Below are 14993 nucleotides of genomic sequence, written 5' to 3'. Positions count from 1 at the left end.
ATGGGGGAGAGGGGCTGATTCATCCCATGTGGGACACAGGAGCCCAGTGGGGTGGGGGGGGGTTGAACTGGGGGGTACTGGGAGGAACTGGGGTGTGTGGGGGGTCTGGGGGTGCTGGACAACCATGATGGGGGATACTGGGCAAACTGGGACGAACTGGGAGGAACTGGGAGGGTTGGAGGGAGCATTAATTCATCCCATATGGGAAACAGGAGCCACTTGCCCAGTGCTGGGGATGGGGTTGAACTGGGAAGAACTGGGGGGTACTGGGAGGAACTGGGGTGTGTAGGGGGTCTGGGGGTGCTGGACAACCATGGGGGGGATACTGGGCAAACTGGGAGCAACTGGGAGGAACTGGGACAATGGGGGAGAGGGGCTGATTCATCCCATGTGGGACACAGGAGCCCAGTGGGGTGGGGGGGGTTGAACTGGGGGGTACTGGGAGGAACTGGGGGGTACTGGAAGGAACTGGGGCATCTGGGGGTGCTGGGCAACCATGATGGGGGATACTGGGCAAACTGGGACAAACTGGGAGCCACTGGGGCAATGGGGGAGAGGGGCTCATTCATCCCATGTGGGACACAGGAGCCCAGTGGGGTGGGGGGGGGTTGAAATGGGGGGTACTGGGGGGAACTGGGGTGTGTAGGGGGTCTGGGGGTGCTGGACAACCATGGGGGGGGATACTGGGCAAACTGGGACGAACTGGGAGCCACTGGGGCAATGGGGGAGAGGGGCTCATTCATCCCATGTGGGACACAGGAGCCCAGTGGGGTGGGGGGGGGTTGAAATGGGGGGTACTGGGGGGAACTGGGGTGTGTAGGGGGTCTGGGGGTGCTGGACAACCGTGGGGGGATACTGGGCAAACTGGGAGCAACTGGGAGGAACTGGGACAATGGGGGAGAGGGGCTGATTCATCCCATGTGGGACACAGGAGCCCAGTGGGGTGGGGGGGGTTGAACTGGGGGGTACTGGGAGGAACTGGGGGGCACTGGGAGGAACTGGGGGGGGCAGGGGGTCTGGGGGTGCTGGGCAACCATGATGGGGGATACTGGGCAAACTGGGACGAACTGGGAGGAACTGGGAGGGTTGGAGGGAGCATTAATTCATCCCATGTGGGAAACAGGAGCCACTTGCCCAGTGCTGGGGATGGGGTTGAACTGGGAGGAACTGGGGGGTACTGGGAGGAACTGGGGTGCGTAGGGGGTCTGGGGGTGCTGGACAACCATGGGGGGGATACTGGGCAAACTGGGACAAACTGGGAGCCACTGGGGCTATGGGGGAGAGGGGCTGATTCATCCCATGTGGGACACAGGAGCCCAGTGGGGTGGGGGGGGTTGAACTGGGGGGTACTGGGAGGAACTGGGGGGTATTGGAAGGAACTGGGGCATCTGGGGGTGCTGGACAACCATGATGGGGGATACTGGGCAAACTGGGAGCAACTGGGAGGAACTGGGGCAATGGGGGAGAGGGGCTCATTCATCCCATGTGGGACACAGGAGCCCAGTGGGGTGGGGGGGGGTTGAACTGGGGGGTACTGGGAGGAACTGGGGGGTACTGGAAGGAACTGGGGCATCTGGGGGTGCTGGACAACCATGATGGGGGATACTGGGCAAACTGGGACGAACTGGGAGCCACTGGGGCAATGGGGGAGAGGGGCTGATTCATCCCATGTGGGACACAGGAGCCCAGTGGGGTGGGGGGGGTTGAAATGGGGGGTACTGGGAGGAACTGGGGGGTACTGGAAGGAATTGGGGCATCTGGGGGTGCTGGACAACCATGATGGGGGATACTGGGCAAACTGGGACGAACTGGGAGCCACTGGGGCAATGGGGGAGAGGGGCTGATTCATCCCATGTGGGACACAGGAGCCCAGTGGGGTGGGGGGGGGTTGAAATGGGGGGTACTGGGAGGAACTGGGGGGCACTGGGAGGAACTGGGGTGTGTAGGGGGTCTGGGGGTGCTGGACAACCATGTGGGGTACTGGGCAAACTGGGACGAACTGGGAGGAACTGGGAGGGTTGGAGGGAGCATTAATTCATTCAATGTGGGAAACAGGAGCCACTTGCCCAGTGCTGGGGATGGGGTTGAACTGGGAGGAACTGGGGGGTACTGGGAAGAACTGAGGGGGGCCAGGGGGATCTGGGGGTGCTGGACAACCATGGGGGGATACTGGGCAAACTGGGACAAACTGGGAGCCACTGGGGCAATGGGGGAGAGGGGCTGATTCATCCCATGTGGGACACAGGAGCCCAGTGGGGTGGGGGGGGTTGAACTGGGGGGTACTGGGAGGAACTGGGGTGTGTAGGGGGTCTGGGGGTGCTGGACAACCGTGGGGGGATACTGGGCAAACTGGGACAAACTGGGAGCCACTGGGGCAATGGGGGAGAGGGGCTGATTCATCCCATGTGGGACACAGGAGCCCAGTGGGGTGGGGGGGGTTGAACTGGGGGGTACTGGGAGGAACTGGGGTGTGTAGGGGGTCTGGGGGTGCTGGACAACCGTGGGGGGATACTGGGCAAACTGGGACAAACTGGGAGCCACTGGGGCAATGGGGGAGAGGGGCTGATTCATCCCATGTGGGACACAGGAGCCCAGTGGGGTGGGGGGGGTTGAACTGGGGGGTACTGGGAGGAACTGGGGTGTGTAGGGGGTCTGGGGGTGCTGGACAACCGTGGGGGGATACTGGGCAAACTGGGACAAACTGGGAGCCACTGGGGCAATGGGGGAGAGGGGCTGATTCATCCCATGTGGGACACAGGAGCCCAGTGGGGTGGGGGGGGGTTGAACTGGGGGGTACTGGGAGGAACTGGGGGGTACTGGAAGGAACTGGGGCATCTGGGGGTGCTGGACAACCATGATGGGGGATACTGGGCAAACTGGGACGAACTGGGAGGAACTGGGAGGATTGAAGGGAGCATTAATTCATCCCATATGGGAAACAGGAGCCATTTGCCCAGTGCTGGGGATGGGGTTGAACTGGGAGGAACTGGGGGGTACTGGGAAGAACTGGGGGGTACTGGGAGGAACTGGGGGGGGTCGTGGGACACAGAGGGGGTTTTGGGGGGTGGGGGGTGTCAGGGTCACCCCATTTTCTGCCCCCCCCCCCAGATTTTGGGCTATTTCGATTACGCCTTCACCTCCATCTTCACCATTGAGATCCTGCTCAAGGTACTGGGGAGGGGGGGATTTTGGGGGGGTCCCCAGGGCTTTGGGGGATCCCCAGGGGTTTGGGGGATCCCCAGGGGTTTGGGGGGGTCGTGGGGAATGGGGGGGTCCCCCCAATGTTGGGGTTCATGGTGTCGCCCCCCCCCAGATGACGGCGTTTGGCGCCTTCCTGCACAAAGGCTCCTTCTGCCGCAATTGGTTCAACCTCCTGGACCTGCTGGTGGTCGGCGTGTCCCTCATCTCCTTCGGCATCCAGTGAGCGCCGCTGGGAGCACTGGGAGCACTGGGAGGCACCGGGGGGGCTGCTGGGGGCACTGGGAGGGACTGGGGGGGGGACTGGGGGCATTGGGGGGGCTGCTGGGGGCACTGGGAGGGACTGGGCGGGGGGACTGGGGGCATAGTGGGGGCTGCTGGGGGCACTGGGAGGCACTGGGGGGGCTGCTGGGGGCACTGGGAGGGACTGGGCGGGGGGACTGGGGGCATTGGGAGGGACTGGGGGGGGGAACTGGGGGCATAGGGGGGGCTGCTGGGGGGACTGGGAGGGACTGGGGGGGGGGACTGGGGGCATTGGGGGGACTGCTGGGGGGACTGGGAGGCACTGGGAGGGACTGGGCGGGGGGACTGGGGGCATTGGGGGGGCTGCTGGGGGCACTGGGAGGGACTGGGGGGGGGTACTGGGGGCATAGTGGGGGCTGCTGGGGGCACTGGGAGGGACTGGGGGGGGGACTGGGGGCATTGGGGGGGCTGCTGGGGGCACTGGGAGGCACTGGGAGACACTGGGAGGGACTGGGGGGGGCTGCTGGGGGCATTGGGGGGGCTGCTGGGGGCACTGGGAGGCACTGGGAGACACTGGGAGGGACTGGGTGGGGGTACTGGGGGCATTGGGGGGGCTGCTGGGGGCACTGGGAGGGACTGGGGGGGGGACTGGGGGCATTGGGGGGGCTGCTGGGGGCACTGGGAGGGACTGGGGGGGGGTACTGGGGGCATTGGGGGGGGTGCTGGGGGCACTGGGAGCCACTGGGGATGCTGCTGGGGGCACTGGGAGGGACTGGGTGGGGGGACTGGGGGCATTGGGGGCCTGCTGGGGGGACTGGGAGGCACTGGGAGACACTGGGAGGGACTGGGGGGGGGTACTGGGGGCATTGGGGGGGCTGCTGGGGGCACTGGGAGGGACTGGGCAGGGGTACTGGGGGCATTGGGGGGGCTGCTGGGGGCACTGGGAGGGACTGGGGGGGGGACTGGGGGCATTGGGGGGGCTGCTGGGGGCACTGGGAGGGACTGGGGGGGGTACTGGGGGCATTGGGGGGGCTGCTGGGGGCACTGGGAGGGACTGGGAGGGACTGGGGGGGGGACTGGGGGCATAGGGGGGGCTGCTGGGGGCACTGGGAGGGACTGGGGGGGGGACTGGGGGCATTGGGGGGGCTGCTGGGGGCACTGGGAGGGACTGGGAGGGACTGGGGGGGGACTGGGGGCATAGGGGGGGCTGCTGGGGGCACTGGGAGGGACTGGGCGGGGGGACTGGGGGCATTGGGGGGGCTGCTGGGGGGACTGGGAGGCACTGGGAGACACTGGGAGGGACTGGGGGGGGTACTGGGGGCACTGGGGGGGCTGCTGGGGGCACTGGGAGGGACTGGGCGGGGGTACTGGGGGCATTGGGGGGGCTGCTGGGGGCACTGGGAGGCACTGGGGATGCTGCTGGGGGCACTGGGAGGGACTGGGCGGGGGTACTGGGGGCACTGGGCGGGCTGCTGGGGGCACTGGGAGGGACTGGGGGGGGGTCCTGGGGGCATTGGGGGGGCTGCTGGGGGGACTGGGAGGCACTGGGGGGGCTGCTGGAGGAACTGGGAAGGAACTGGGGGGGGCTGCTGGGGGCACTGGGAGGGACTGGGCGGGGGTACTGGGGGCATTGGGAGGAACTGGGCGGGGGGACTGGGGGCATTGGGGGGGCTGCTGGGGGGACTGGGAGGCACTGGGGATGCTGCTGGGGGCACTGGGAAGGAACTGGGAGGCACTGGGGGGGCTGCTGGAGGAACTGGGAAGGAACTGGGGGGGCTGCTGGGGGCACTGGAGGGACTGGGAGACACTGGGAGGGACTGGGGGGGGGTACTGGGGGCATTGGGGGGGCTGCTGGGGGCACTGGGAGGCACTGGGAGACACTGGGAGGGACTGGGGGGGTTACTGGGGGCATTGGGGGGGCTGCTGGGGGCACTGGGAGGGACTGGGGGGGGGGACTGGGTGCATAGGGGGGGCTGCTGGGGGCACTGGGAGGGACTGGGGGGGCTGCTGGAGGAACTGGGAAGGAACTGGGGGGGCTGCTGGGGGCACTGGGAGGGACTGGGCGGGGGTACTGGGGGCATTGGGAGGAACTGGGCGGGGGGACTGGGGGCATTGGGGGGGCTGCTGGGGGGACTGGGAGGCACTGGGAGACACTGGGAGGGACTGGGGGGGGTACTGGGGGCATTGGGGGGGCTGCTGGGGGCACTGGGAGGGACTGGGCGGGGGTACTGGGGGCATTGGGGGGGCTGCTGGGGGCACTGGGAGGGACTGGGCGGGGGTACTGGGGGCACTGGGGGGGGTGCTGGGGGCACTGGGAGGCACTGGGGATGCTGCTGGGGGCACTGGGAGGGACTGGGGGGGGGACTGGGGGCATTGGGGGGGCTCCTGGGGGCACTGGGAGGGACTGGTGGGGCTGCTGGAGGAACTGGGAAGGAACTGGGAGGCACTGGGGATGCTGCTGGGGACATTGGGAGGGACTGGGGGGAGGCACTGGGGGCATTGGGGGTGTGCTGGGGGTCCTGGGGGCACTGGGGGCGCTGCTGGGGACACTGGGAGGCACTGGGGGGGCTGCTGGTGGCACTGGGAGGGACTGGGAGGGCTGCTGGAGGAATTGGGAGGCACTGGGGAGGGTGTGCTGGGGGCACTGGGAGGGACTGGGAAGGACTGGGAGGCACTGGGGGTGCTGCTGGGGGCACTGGGAGGGACTGGGAGGGGGTCCTGGGGGCACTGGGGGGGCTGCTGGGGGCACTGGGAGGCACTGGGGGGGCTGCTGGGGACACTGGGAGGGACTGGGAGGCACTGGGGGTGCTGCTGGGGGCACTGGGAGGGACTGGGAGGGGGTCCTGGGGGCACTGGGGGGGCTGCTGGGGGCACTGGGAGGGACTGGGGGGGGTACTGGGGGCATTGGGGGGGCTGCTGGGGGCACTGGGAGGCACTGGGGGTGCTGCTGGGGGCACTGGGAGGGACTGGGAGGGTGGGATCTGTTGCTCAAATTGAGGGGGAGAGGGAGCGATGCCGTTGTATGAGACCAGTAAGGGACTCGGGTGAACTGGGAGCACCGGTACAAGGACTGGGAGGGACTGGGAGTGTTACTGGGAGGCACTGGGAGCAACTGGTGTCCCCCCGGCAGCTCCAGCGCCATCTCGGTGGTCAAGATCCTGCGGGTCCTGCGCGTCCTGCGGCCCCTGCGAGCGATCAACCGCGCCAAGGGCCTCAAGGTGCCCACTGGGAGCACTGGGAGCACTGGGAGCATTGGGAGGGGCACTGGGAGGGGATAGGGGGGCACTGGGAGCACTGGGAGGGGCACTGGGAGGGGACAGGGGGGCACTGGGAGCATTGGGAGGGAACTGGGAGGGGACAGGGGGGCACTGGGAGCATTGGGAGGGGCACTGGGAGGGGACAGGGGGGCACTGGGAGCACTGGGAGGGAACTGGGAGGGGACAGGGGGGCACTGGGAGGGGACAGGGGGGCACTGGGAGCACTGGGAGGGAACTGGGAGGGGACAGGGGGGCACTGGGAGCATTGGGAGGGGCACTGGGAGGGGACGGGGGGGCACTGGGAGCACTGGGAGGGAACTGGGAGGGGACAGGGGGGCACTGGGAGCAGTGGGAGAGGACAGGGGAGCACTGGGAGGGACTGGGAGCACTGGGAGGGGACGGGGGGATACTGGGAGCATTGGGAGGGAACTGGGAGGGGACAGGGGAGCACTGGGAGGGACTGGGAGCACTGGGAGGGACTTGGAGCACTCGGAGGGACTTGGAGCACTGGGAGGGGACAGGGGAGCACTGGGAGGGACTGGGAGCACTGGGAGGGGACAGGGGGGCACTGGGAGCACTGGGACGGGACGGGGGGGCACTGGGAGCATTGGGAGGGAACTGGGAGGGGACAGGGGAGCACTGGGAGGGACTGGGAGCACTGGGAGGGACTTGGAGCACTGGAAGGGACGGGGGACTGGAAGGGACTGGGAGCACTGGGAGGGGACAGGGGAGCACTGGGAGGGACTGGGAGCACTGGGAGGGGACAGGGGAGCACTGGGAGGGACTGGGAGCACTGGGAGGGGACAGGGGGGCACTGGGAGGGACTTGGAGCACTGGGAGGGGACAGGGGAGCACTGGGAGGGACTGGGAGCACTGGGAGGGGACAGGGGGGCACTGGGAGGGGACAGGGGGGCACTGGGAGCACTGGGAGGGGATGGGAGGGACTGGGAGCACTGGGAGGGTGTCTGGTTTTCTGTCCCAAGCAAGGGGTGTCCCCACGTCCCCATGTCCCCACGTCCCCATGTCCCCATGTCCATCTGTCCCCATGTCCATCTGTCCCCACGTCCCCATGTCCCCACGTCCCCATGTCCATCTGTCCCCACGTCCCCACGTCCCCATGTCCCCACGTCCCCATGTCCATCTGTCCCCACGTCCCCATGTCCCCACGTCCCCACGTCCCCATGTCCCCATGTCCCCATGTCCATCTGTCCCCATGTCCCCAGCGTCCCCATGTCCCCAGCACGTTGTGTCCCCATGTCCCCTTGTGTCTGTCCCTCTGTCCCCAGCACCTGGTGTCCCTGTGTCCCCGTGTCCCCATGTCTGTCCATCCCCATGTCCCTTTGTCCCTCTGTCCCCCTGTGTGTCTGTCCCCAAGTCCATCCCTCTGTCCCCAACGTGTGGTGTCCCTGTGTCCCCCCATCTGTCTGTCCCTGTGTCCCCCTGTCTGTCCATCCCACGTCTGTCTGTCCCAATGTCCCCATGTCCATCTGTCCCCATGTCCCCCTGTCTGTCCGTCCCCATGTCCCCACATCCATCTGTCCCCTGTGTCCCCCTGTCTGTCCGTCCCCATGTTCCCCTGTCTGTCCATCCCCATGTCCCCACGTCCATCTGTCCCCGTGTCCCCCTGTCTGTCTGTCCCCATGTCCCCCTGTCTGTCCCCATGTCCCCCTGTCTGTCCATCCCCATGTCCCCCTGTCTGTCCCCATGTCCCCACGTCCCCCTGTCCGTCCGTCCCCATGTGCCCACATCCATCCATCCCCATGTCCCCACATCTGTCCATCCCCATGTCCCCCTGTCTGTCCATCCCACATCCATCCATCCCCATGTCCCCCCGTCTGTCCATCCCACATCCATCCATCCCCATGTCCCCCCGTCTGTCCATCCCACGTCCGTCCGTCCCCATGTCCCCACGTCCGTCTGTCCCCCTGTCTGTCCATCCCCACGTCCATCCGTCCCCATGTCCCCACATCCATCCATCCCCATGTCCCCCCGTCTGTCCATCCCACATCCATCCATCCCCATGTCCCCCTGTCTGTCCATCCCACATCCATCCATCCCCATGTCCCCCTGTCTGTCCATCCCCACATCCATCCGTCCCCATGTCCCCACATCCATCCATCCCCATGTCCCCCTGTCTGTCCATCCCCACATCCATCCATCCCCATGTCCCCCCGTCTGTCCATCCCACGTCCGTCTGTCCCCATGTCCCCACGTTCGTGTGTCCCCCATGTCCCCCTGTCTGTCCGTCCCCATGTCCCCCTGTCCGTCCCCATGTCCCCCTGTCCCTCTGTCCCCCTGTCTGTCCATCCCCACGTCCGTCCGCCCCCATGTCCCCACATCCATCCATCTCCATGTCCCCCTGTCTGTCCATCCCATGTCCGTCTGTCCCTCCCACGTCCATCTGTCCCCGTGTCCCCACGTCCGTCTGTCCCCATGTCCCCCTGTCTGTCTGTCCCCCTGTCTGTCTGTCCCCCTGTCTGTCCATCCCCATGTCCATCCATCCCCATGTCCCCACGTCCATCCATCCCCATGTCCCCCCGTCTGTCCATCCCACGTCTGTCCGTCCCCATGTCCCCACGTCCGTGTGTCCCCCGTGTCCCCCTGTCTGTCCGTCCCCATGTCCCCCTGTCCGTCCCCATGTCCCCACGTCCCTCTGTCCCCCTGTCCCTCTGTCCCCCTGTCTGTCCATCCCCACATGCATCCATCCCCATGTCCCCCTGTCTGTCCATCCCATGTCCGTCTGTCCCCGTGTCCCCCTGTCTGTCCGTCCCCATGTCCCCCTGTCCGTCCCCATGTCCCCACGTCCCTCTGTCCCCCTGTCCCTCTGTCCCCCTGTCTGTCCATCCCCACATCCATCCATCCCCATGTCCCCCTGTCTGTCCATCCCATGTCCGTCTGTCCCCATGTCCCCACGTCCATCTGTCCCCATGTCCCCACGTCTGTCTGTCCCCCTGTCTGTCCGTCCCCACATCCATCCATCCCCATGTCCCCCTGTCTGTCCATCCATCCCCATGTCCCCACGTCTGTCCATCCCCACATCCATCCATCCCCATGTCCCCACATCCACCCATCCCCACGTCCCCCTGTCTGTCCATCCATCCCCATGTCCCCCCGGTCTGTCCATCCCACGTCCGTCCGTCGGTCCGTCCGTCCGTCCCCACGTCCGTCTGTCCCCGTGTCCCCAGCACGTGGTCCAGTGCGTCTTCGTCGCCATCCGCACCATCGGCAACATCATGATCGTGACCACGCTGCTGCAGTTCATGTTCGCCTGCATCGGGGTGCAGCTCTTCAAGGTGAGCGAGCGCACCCCAAAACCCCCCTGGGGGGTCCCCAAACCCCCTTGGGGGTCCCCAAAACCCCCCGGGGGTCCCCAACCCCCCCCCAAGAGATGGGGACCCCCCTGACCCCCCACTGTCCCCAGGGCAAGTTCTACAGCTGCACCGATGAGGCCAAGCACACGCCAGGGGAGTGCAAGTGGGTGCTGTGTCCCCAACCCCCGGTGTCCCCAGTGTCCCCAACCCCCTGTCCCCACCTAGGGACATGTTCCCGGTGTACAAGGACAGGGACATGTCCCCAGTGTCCCCCTGTCCCCACCTAGGGACATGTTCCCAATGTACAAGGATGGGGACATGTCCTCAATGTCCCCCTGTCCCCCAGGGGCACATTCCTGGTGTCCAAGGATGGGGACGTCACCCACCCCTTGGTGTGATGTCCTCAATGTCCCCCTGTCCCCCAGGGGCACATTCCTGGTGTCCAAGGATGGGGACGTCACCCACCCCTTGGTGTGATGTCCCCAATGTCCCCCTGTCCCCCAGGGGCACATTCCTGATGTCCAAGGATGGGGACGTCACCCACCCCTTGGCGCGGTGTCCCCAGTGTCCCCAATGTCCCCCTGTCCACCAGGGGCACATTCCTGGTGTACAAAGATGGGGACGTCACCCACCCCTCGGCGCGGTGTCCCCAGTGTCCCCAATGTCCCCCTGTCCCCCAGGGGCACATTCCTGGTGTCCAAGGATGGGGACGTCACCCACCCCTCGGCGCGGTGTCCCCAGTGTCCCCAATGTCCCCCTGTCCCCCAGGGGCACATTCCTGGTGTCCAAGGATGGGGACGTCACCCACCCCTCGGTGTGGTGTCCCCAGTGTCCCCAATGTCCCCCTGTCCCCCAGGGGCACATTCCCGGTGTACAGGGGTGGGGACGTCACCCACCCCTTGGTGTGATGTCCTCAATGTCCCCAATGTCCCCCAGGGGCACATTCCTGATGTCCAAGAATGGGGACGTCACCCACCCCTCGGCGCGGTGTCCCCAGTGTCCCCAATGTCCCCCTGTCCCCCAGGGGCACATTCCTGGTGTACAAAGATGGGGACGTCACCCACCCCTTGGTGTGGTGTCCCCAATGTCCCCAATGTCCCCCAGGGGCACATTCCTGGTGTCCAAAGATGGGGACGTCACCCACCCCTCGGTGTGATGTCCCCAATGTCCCCAATGTCCCCCAGGGGCACATTCCTGGTGTCCAAGGATGGGGACGTCACCCACCCCTTGGCGCGGTGTCCCCAATGTCCCCAATGTCCCCCAGGGGCACATTCCTGGTGTCCAAGGATGGGGACGTCACCCACCCCTCGGCGCGGTGTCCCCAGTGTCCCCAATGTCCCCCTGTCCCCCAGGGGCACATTCCTGGTGTACAAAGATGGGGACGTCACCCACCCCTCGGTGTGGTGTCCCCAGTGTCCCCAATGTCCCCCTGTCCCCCAGGGGCACATTCCTGGTGTACAAAGATGGGGACGTCACCCACCCCTTGGTGTGATGTCCCCAATGTCCCCCTGTCCCCCAGGGGCACATTCCTGGTGTCCAAGGATGGGGACGTCACCCACCCCTTGGTGTGATGTCCCCAATGTCCCCAATGTCCCCCAGGGGCACATTCCTGGTGTCCAAAGATGGGGACGTCACCCACCCCTTGGTGTGATGTCCCCAATGTCCCCCTGTCCCCCAGGGGCACATTCCTGGTGTACAAAGATGGGGACGTCACCCACCCCTCGGCGCGGTGTCCCCAGTGTCCCCAATGTCCCCCTGTCCCCCAGGGGCACATTCCTGGTGTCCAAGGATGGGGACGTCACCCACCCCTTGGTGTGATGTCCCCAATGTCCCCCTGTCCCCCAGGGGCACATTCCTGGTGTCCAAAGATGGGGACGTCACCCACCCCTTGGTGTGATGTCCCCAATGTCCCCCTGTCCCCCAGGGGCACAGTCCTGGTGTCCAAAGATGGGGACGTCACCCACCCCTCGGCGCGGTGTCCCCAGTGTCCCCAATGTCCCCCTGTCCCCCAGGGGCACATTCCCGGTGTACAGGGGTGGGGACGTCACCCACCCCTCGGTGTGATGTCCCCAATGTCCCCCTGTCCCCCAGGGGCACATTCCTGGTGTACAAAGATGGGGACGTCACCCACCCCTTGGTGTGATGTCCCCAATGTCCCCCTGTCCCCCAGGGGCACATTCCTGGTGTCCAAAGATGGGGACGTCACCCACCCCTTGGTGTGATGTCCCCAATGTCCCCAATGTCCCCCAGGGGCACATTCCTGGTGTCCAAGGATGGGGACATCACCCACCCCTTGGTGTGATGTCCCCAATGTCCCCATTGTCCCCCAGGGGCACATTCCTGGTGTCCAAAGATGGGGACGTCACCCACCCCTTGGTGTGATGTCCCCAATGTCCCCCTGTCCCCCAGGGGCACATTCCTGGTGTCCAAGGATGGGGACGTCACCCACCCCTCGGCGCGGTGTCCCCAGTGTCCCCAATGTCCCCCTGTCCCCCAGGGGCACATTCCTGGTGTCCAAAGATGGGGACGTCACCCACCCCTTGGTGTGATGTCCCCAATGTCCCCCTGTCCCCCAGGGGCACATTCCTGGTGTCCAAGGATGGGGACATCACCCACCCCTTGGTGTGATGTCCCCAATGTCCCCATTGTCCCCCAGGGGCACATTCCTGGTGTCCAAAGATGGGGACGTCACCCACCCCTTGGTGTGATGTCCCCAATGTCCCCCTGTCCCCCAGGGGCACATTCCTGGTGTCCAAGGATGGGGACGTCACCCACCCCTCGGCGCGGTGTCCCCAGTGTCCCCAATGTCCCCCTGTCCCCCAGGGGCACATTCCTGGTGTCCAAAGATGGGGACGTCACCCACCCCTTGGTGTGATGTCCCCAATGTCCCCCTGTCCCCCAGGGGCACATTCCTGATGTCCAAGAATGGGGACGTCACCCACCCCTTGGTGTGATGTCCCCAATGTCCCCAATGTCCCCCAGGGGCACATTCCTGGTGTCCAAAGATGGGGACGTCACCCACCCCTTGGTGTGGTGTCCCCAGTGTCCCCAATGTCCCCCCAGTGTCCCCAATGTCCCCCTGTCCCCCAGGGGCACATTCCTGGTGTCCAAGGATGGGGACGTCACCCACCCCTCGGCGCGGTGTCCCCAGTGTCCCCAATGTCCCCCTGTCCCCCAGGGGCACATTCCTGGTGTACAAAGATGGGGACGTCACCCACCCCTTAGTGTGATGTCCCCAATGTCCCCCTGTCCCCCAGGGGCACATTCCTGGTGTCCAAGGATGGGGACGTCACCCACCCCTCGGCGCGGTGTCCCCAATGTCCCCAATGTCCCCCTGTCCCCCAGGGGCACATTCCTGGTGTACAGGGGTGGGGATGTCCCCCCAGTGTCCCCAATGTCCCCCCAGTGTCCCCAATGTCCCCCTGTCCCCCAGGGGCACATTCCTGGTGTACAAAGATGGGGACGTCACCCACCCCTCGGCGCGGTGTCCCCAGTGTCCCCAATGTCCCCCTGTCCCCCAGGGGCACATTCCTGGTGTACAAAGATGGGGACGTCACCCACCCCTTGGTGTGATGTCCCCAATGTCCCCCTGTCCCCCAGGGGCACATTCCTGGTGTACAAAGATGGGGACGTCACCCACCCCTCCGTGCGCCAGCGCCTGTGGCACAACAGCGACTTCAACTTCGACAACGTCCTGGCGGGGATGATGGCGCTTTTCACCGTCTCCACCTTCGAGGGGTGGCCCGCGTGAGTCCCCGGGGCGGGGACAGTGACAACGCCACCCCCGGCGGGGCGCGACGTCACCGCTGTGTCACCATGGTGTCCCCTCAGGTTGCTGTACAAAGCCATCGACGCCAACGCCGAGGACCAAGGGCCCATCTACAACTACCGGGTGGAGATCTCCATCTTCTTCATCGTCTACATCATCGTCATCGCCTTCTTCATGATGAACATCTTCGTGGGCTTCGTCATCATCACCTTCCGCGCGCAGGGCGAGAGCGAGTACCGCAACTGCGAGCTGGACAAGAACCAGGTGACAAGGGACAGCTGGTGGCACTCGGGGACCTCCCCCGGGGGTGGCACCGCCAGGTGCTGTGGTGACACCTACAGGTTGGGTCCCCTACCCGGTGACAGTGACCACGTGGGGAGGATGTGACCAGGGTTTTGGGGACACCGCAGTGTCACCTTGTCACACTGTGTGGTTGGGGGGACACTGTGGTGTCACTTTGTCACCTTCTGGGGTGGTGGCACCGCCAGGTGCTGTGGTGACACCTCCATAGGTGGTGGTTGTGTCCCCTCCCTGGTGACAGTGACCATGTGGGGAGGATGTGACCAGGGTTTTGGGGACACCGCAGTGTCACCTCGTCACCCTATGTGGTTGTGGGGACACTGTGGTGTCACTTTGTCACCTCTTGGGGTGGTGGCACCGCCAGGTGCTGTGCTGGCACCTTCAGGTTGTGTCCCCTACCCGGTCACAGTGACCATGTGGGGAGGATGTGACCAGGGTTTTGGGGACACCACAGTGTCACCTCGTCACCCTGTGTGGTTGGGGGGACACTGTGGTGTCACTTTGTCACCTCCTGGGGTGGTGGCACCGCCAGGTGCTGTGGTGACACCTTCAGGTTGGGTCCCCTCCCCGGTGACAGTGACCACGTGGGGAGGATGTGAGCAGGGTTTTGGGGACACCGCAGTGTCACCTCGTCACCCTGTGTGGTGGGGGGGACACTGTGGTGTCACTTTGTCACCTCCTGGGGTGGTGGCACCTCCATGTGCTGTGGTGACACCTCCGTATGTGGTGGTTGTGTCCCCTCCCCGGTGACAGTGACAGTACAGGGAGGATGTAACCAGGGTTTTGGGGACACCGCAGTGTCACCTCGTCACCCTGTGTGGTGGGGGGGACACTGTGGTGTCACTTTGTCACCTCTTGGGGTGGTGGCACCTCCATGTGCTGTGGTGACACCTCCATATGTGGTGGTTGTGTCCC

General features: G+C 65.8%; 1 protein-coding gene across 3 annotated transcripts in view; it reads left to right on the top strand.

Moving 5' to 3' along the window:
* CACNA1F (calcium voltage-gated channel subunit alpha1 F) overlaps positions 1-14993 on the top strand; it is a 67207-nt gene that overhangs the window by 27154 nt on the left and 25060 nt on the right. For all 3 annotated transcript variants that reach the window (XM_071801248.1, XM_071801247.1, XM_071801249.1), the window contains exons 22-28: positions 3109-3168; positions 3314-3420; positions 6572-6659; positions 9884-9991; positions 10120-10172; positions 13610-13756; positions 13841-14042. In XM_071801248.1, coding sequence (XP_071657349.1) covers positions 3109-3168; positions 3314-3420; positions 6572-6659; positions 9884-9991; positions 10120-10172; positions 13610-13756; positions 13841-14042 — 765 coding nt within the window. The remainder of the gene's footprint in view (positions 1-3108; positions 3169-3313; positions 3421-6571; positions 6660-9883; positions 9992-10119; positions 10173-13609; positions 13757-13840; positions 14043-14993) is intronic.

This window comes from Patagioenas fasciata, chromosome 36 (genome assembly GCF_037038585.1).
Source record: "Patagioenas fasciata isolate bPatFas1 chromosome 36, bPatFas1.hap1, whole genome shotgun sequence".
Taxonomy (NCBI): domain Eukaryota; kingdom Metazoa; phylum Chordata; class Aves; order Columbiformes; family Columbidae; genus Patagioenas; species Patagioenas fasciata.
The sequence above is the reverse complement of the archived record's forward strand: the minus strand, read 5'-3'. Positions and strand labels throughout refer to the sequence as shown.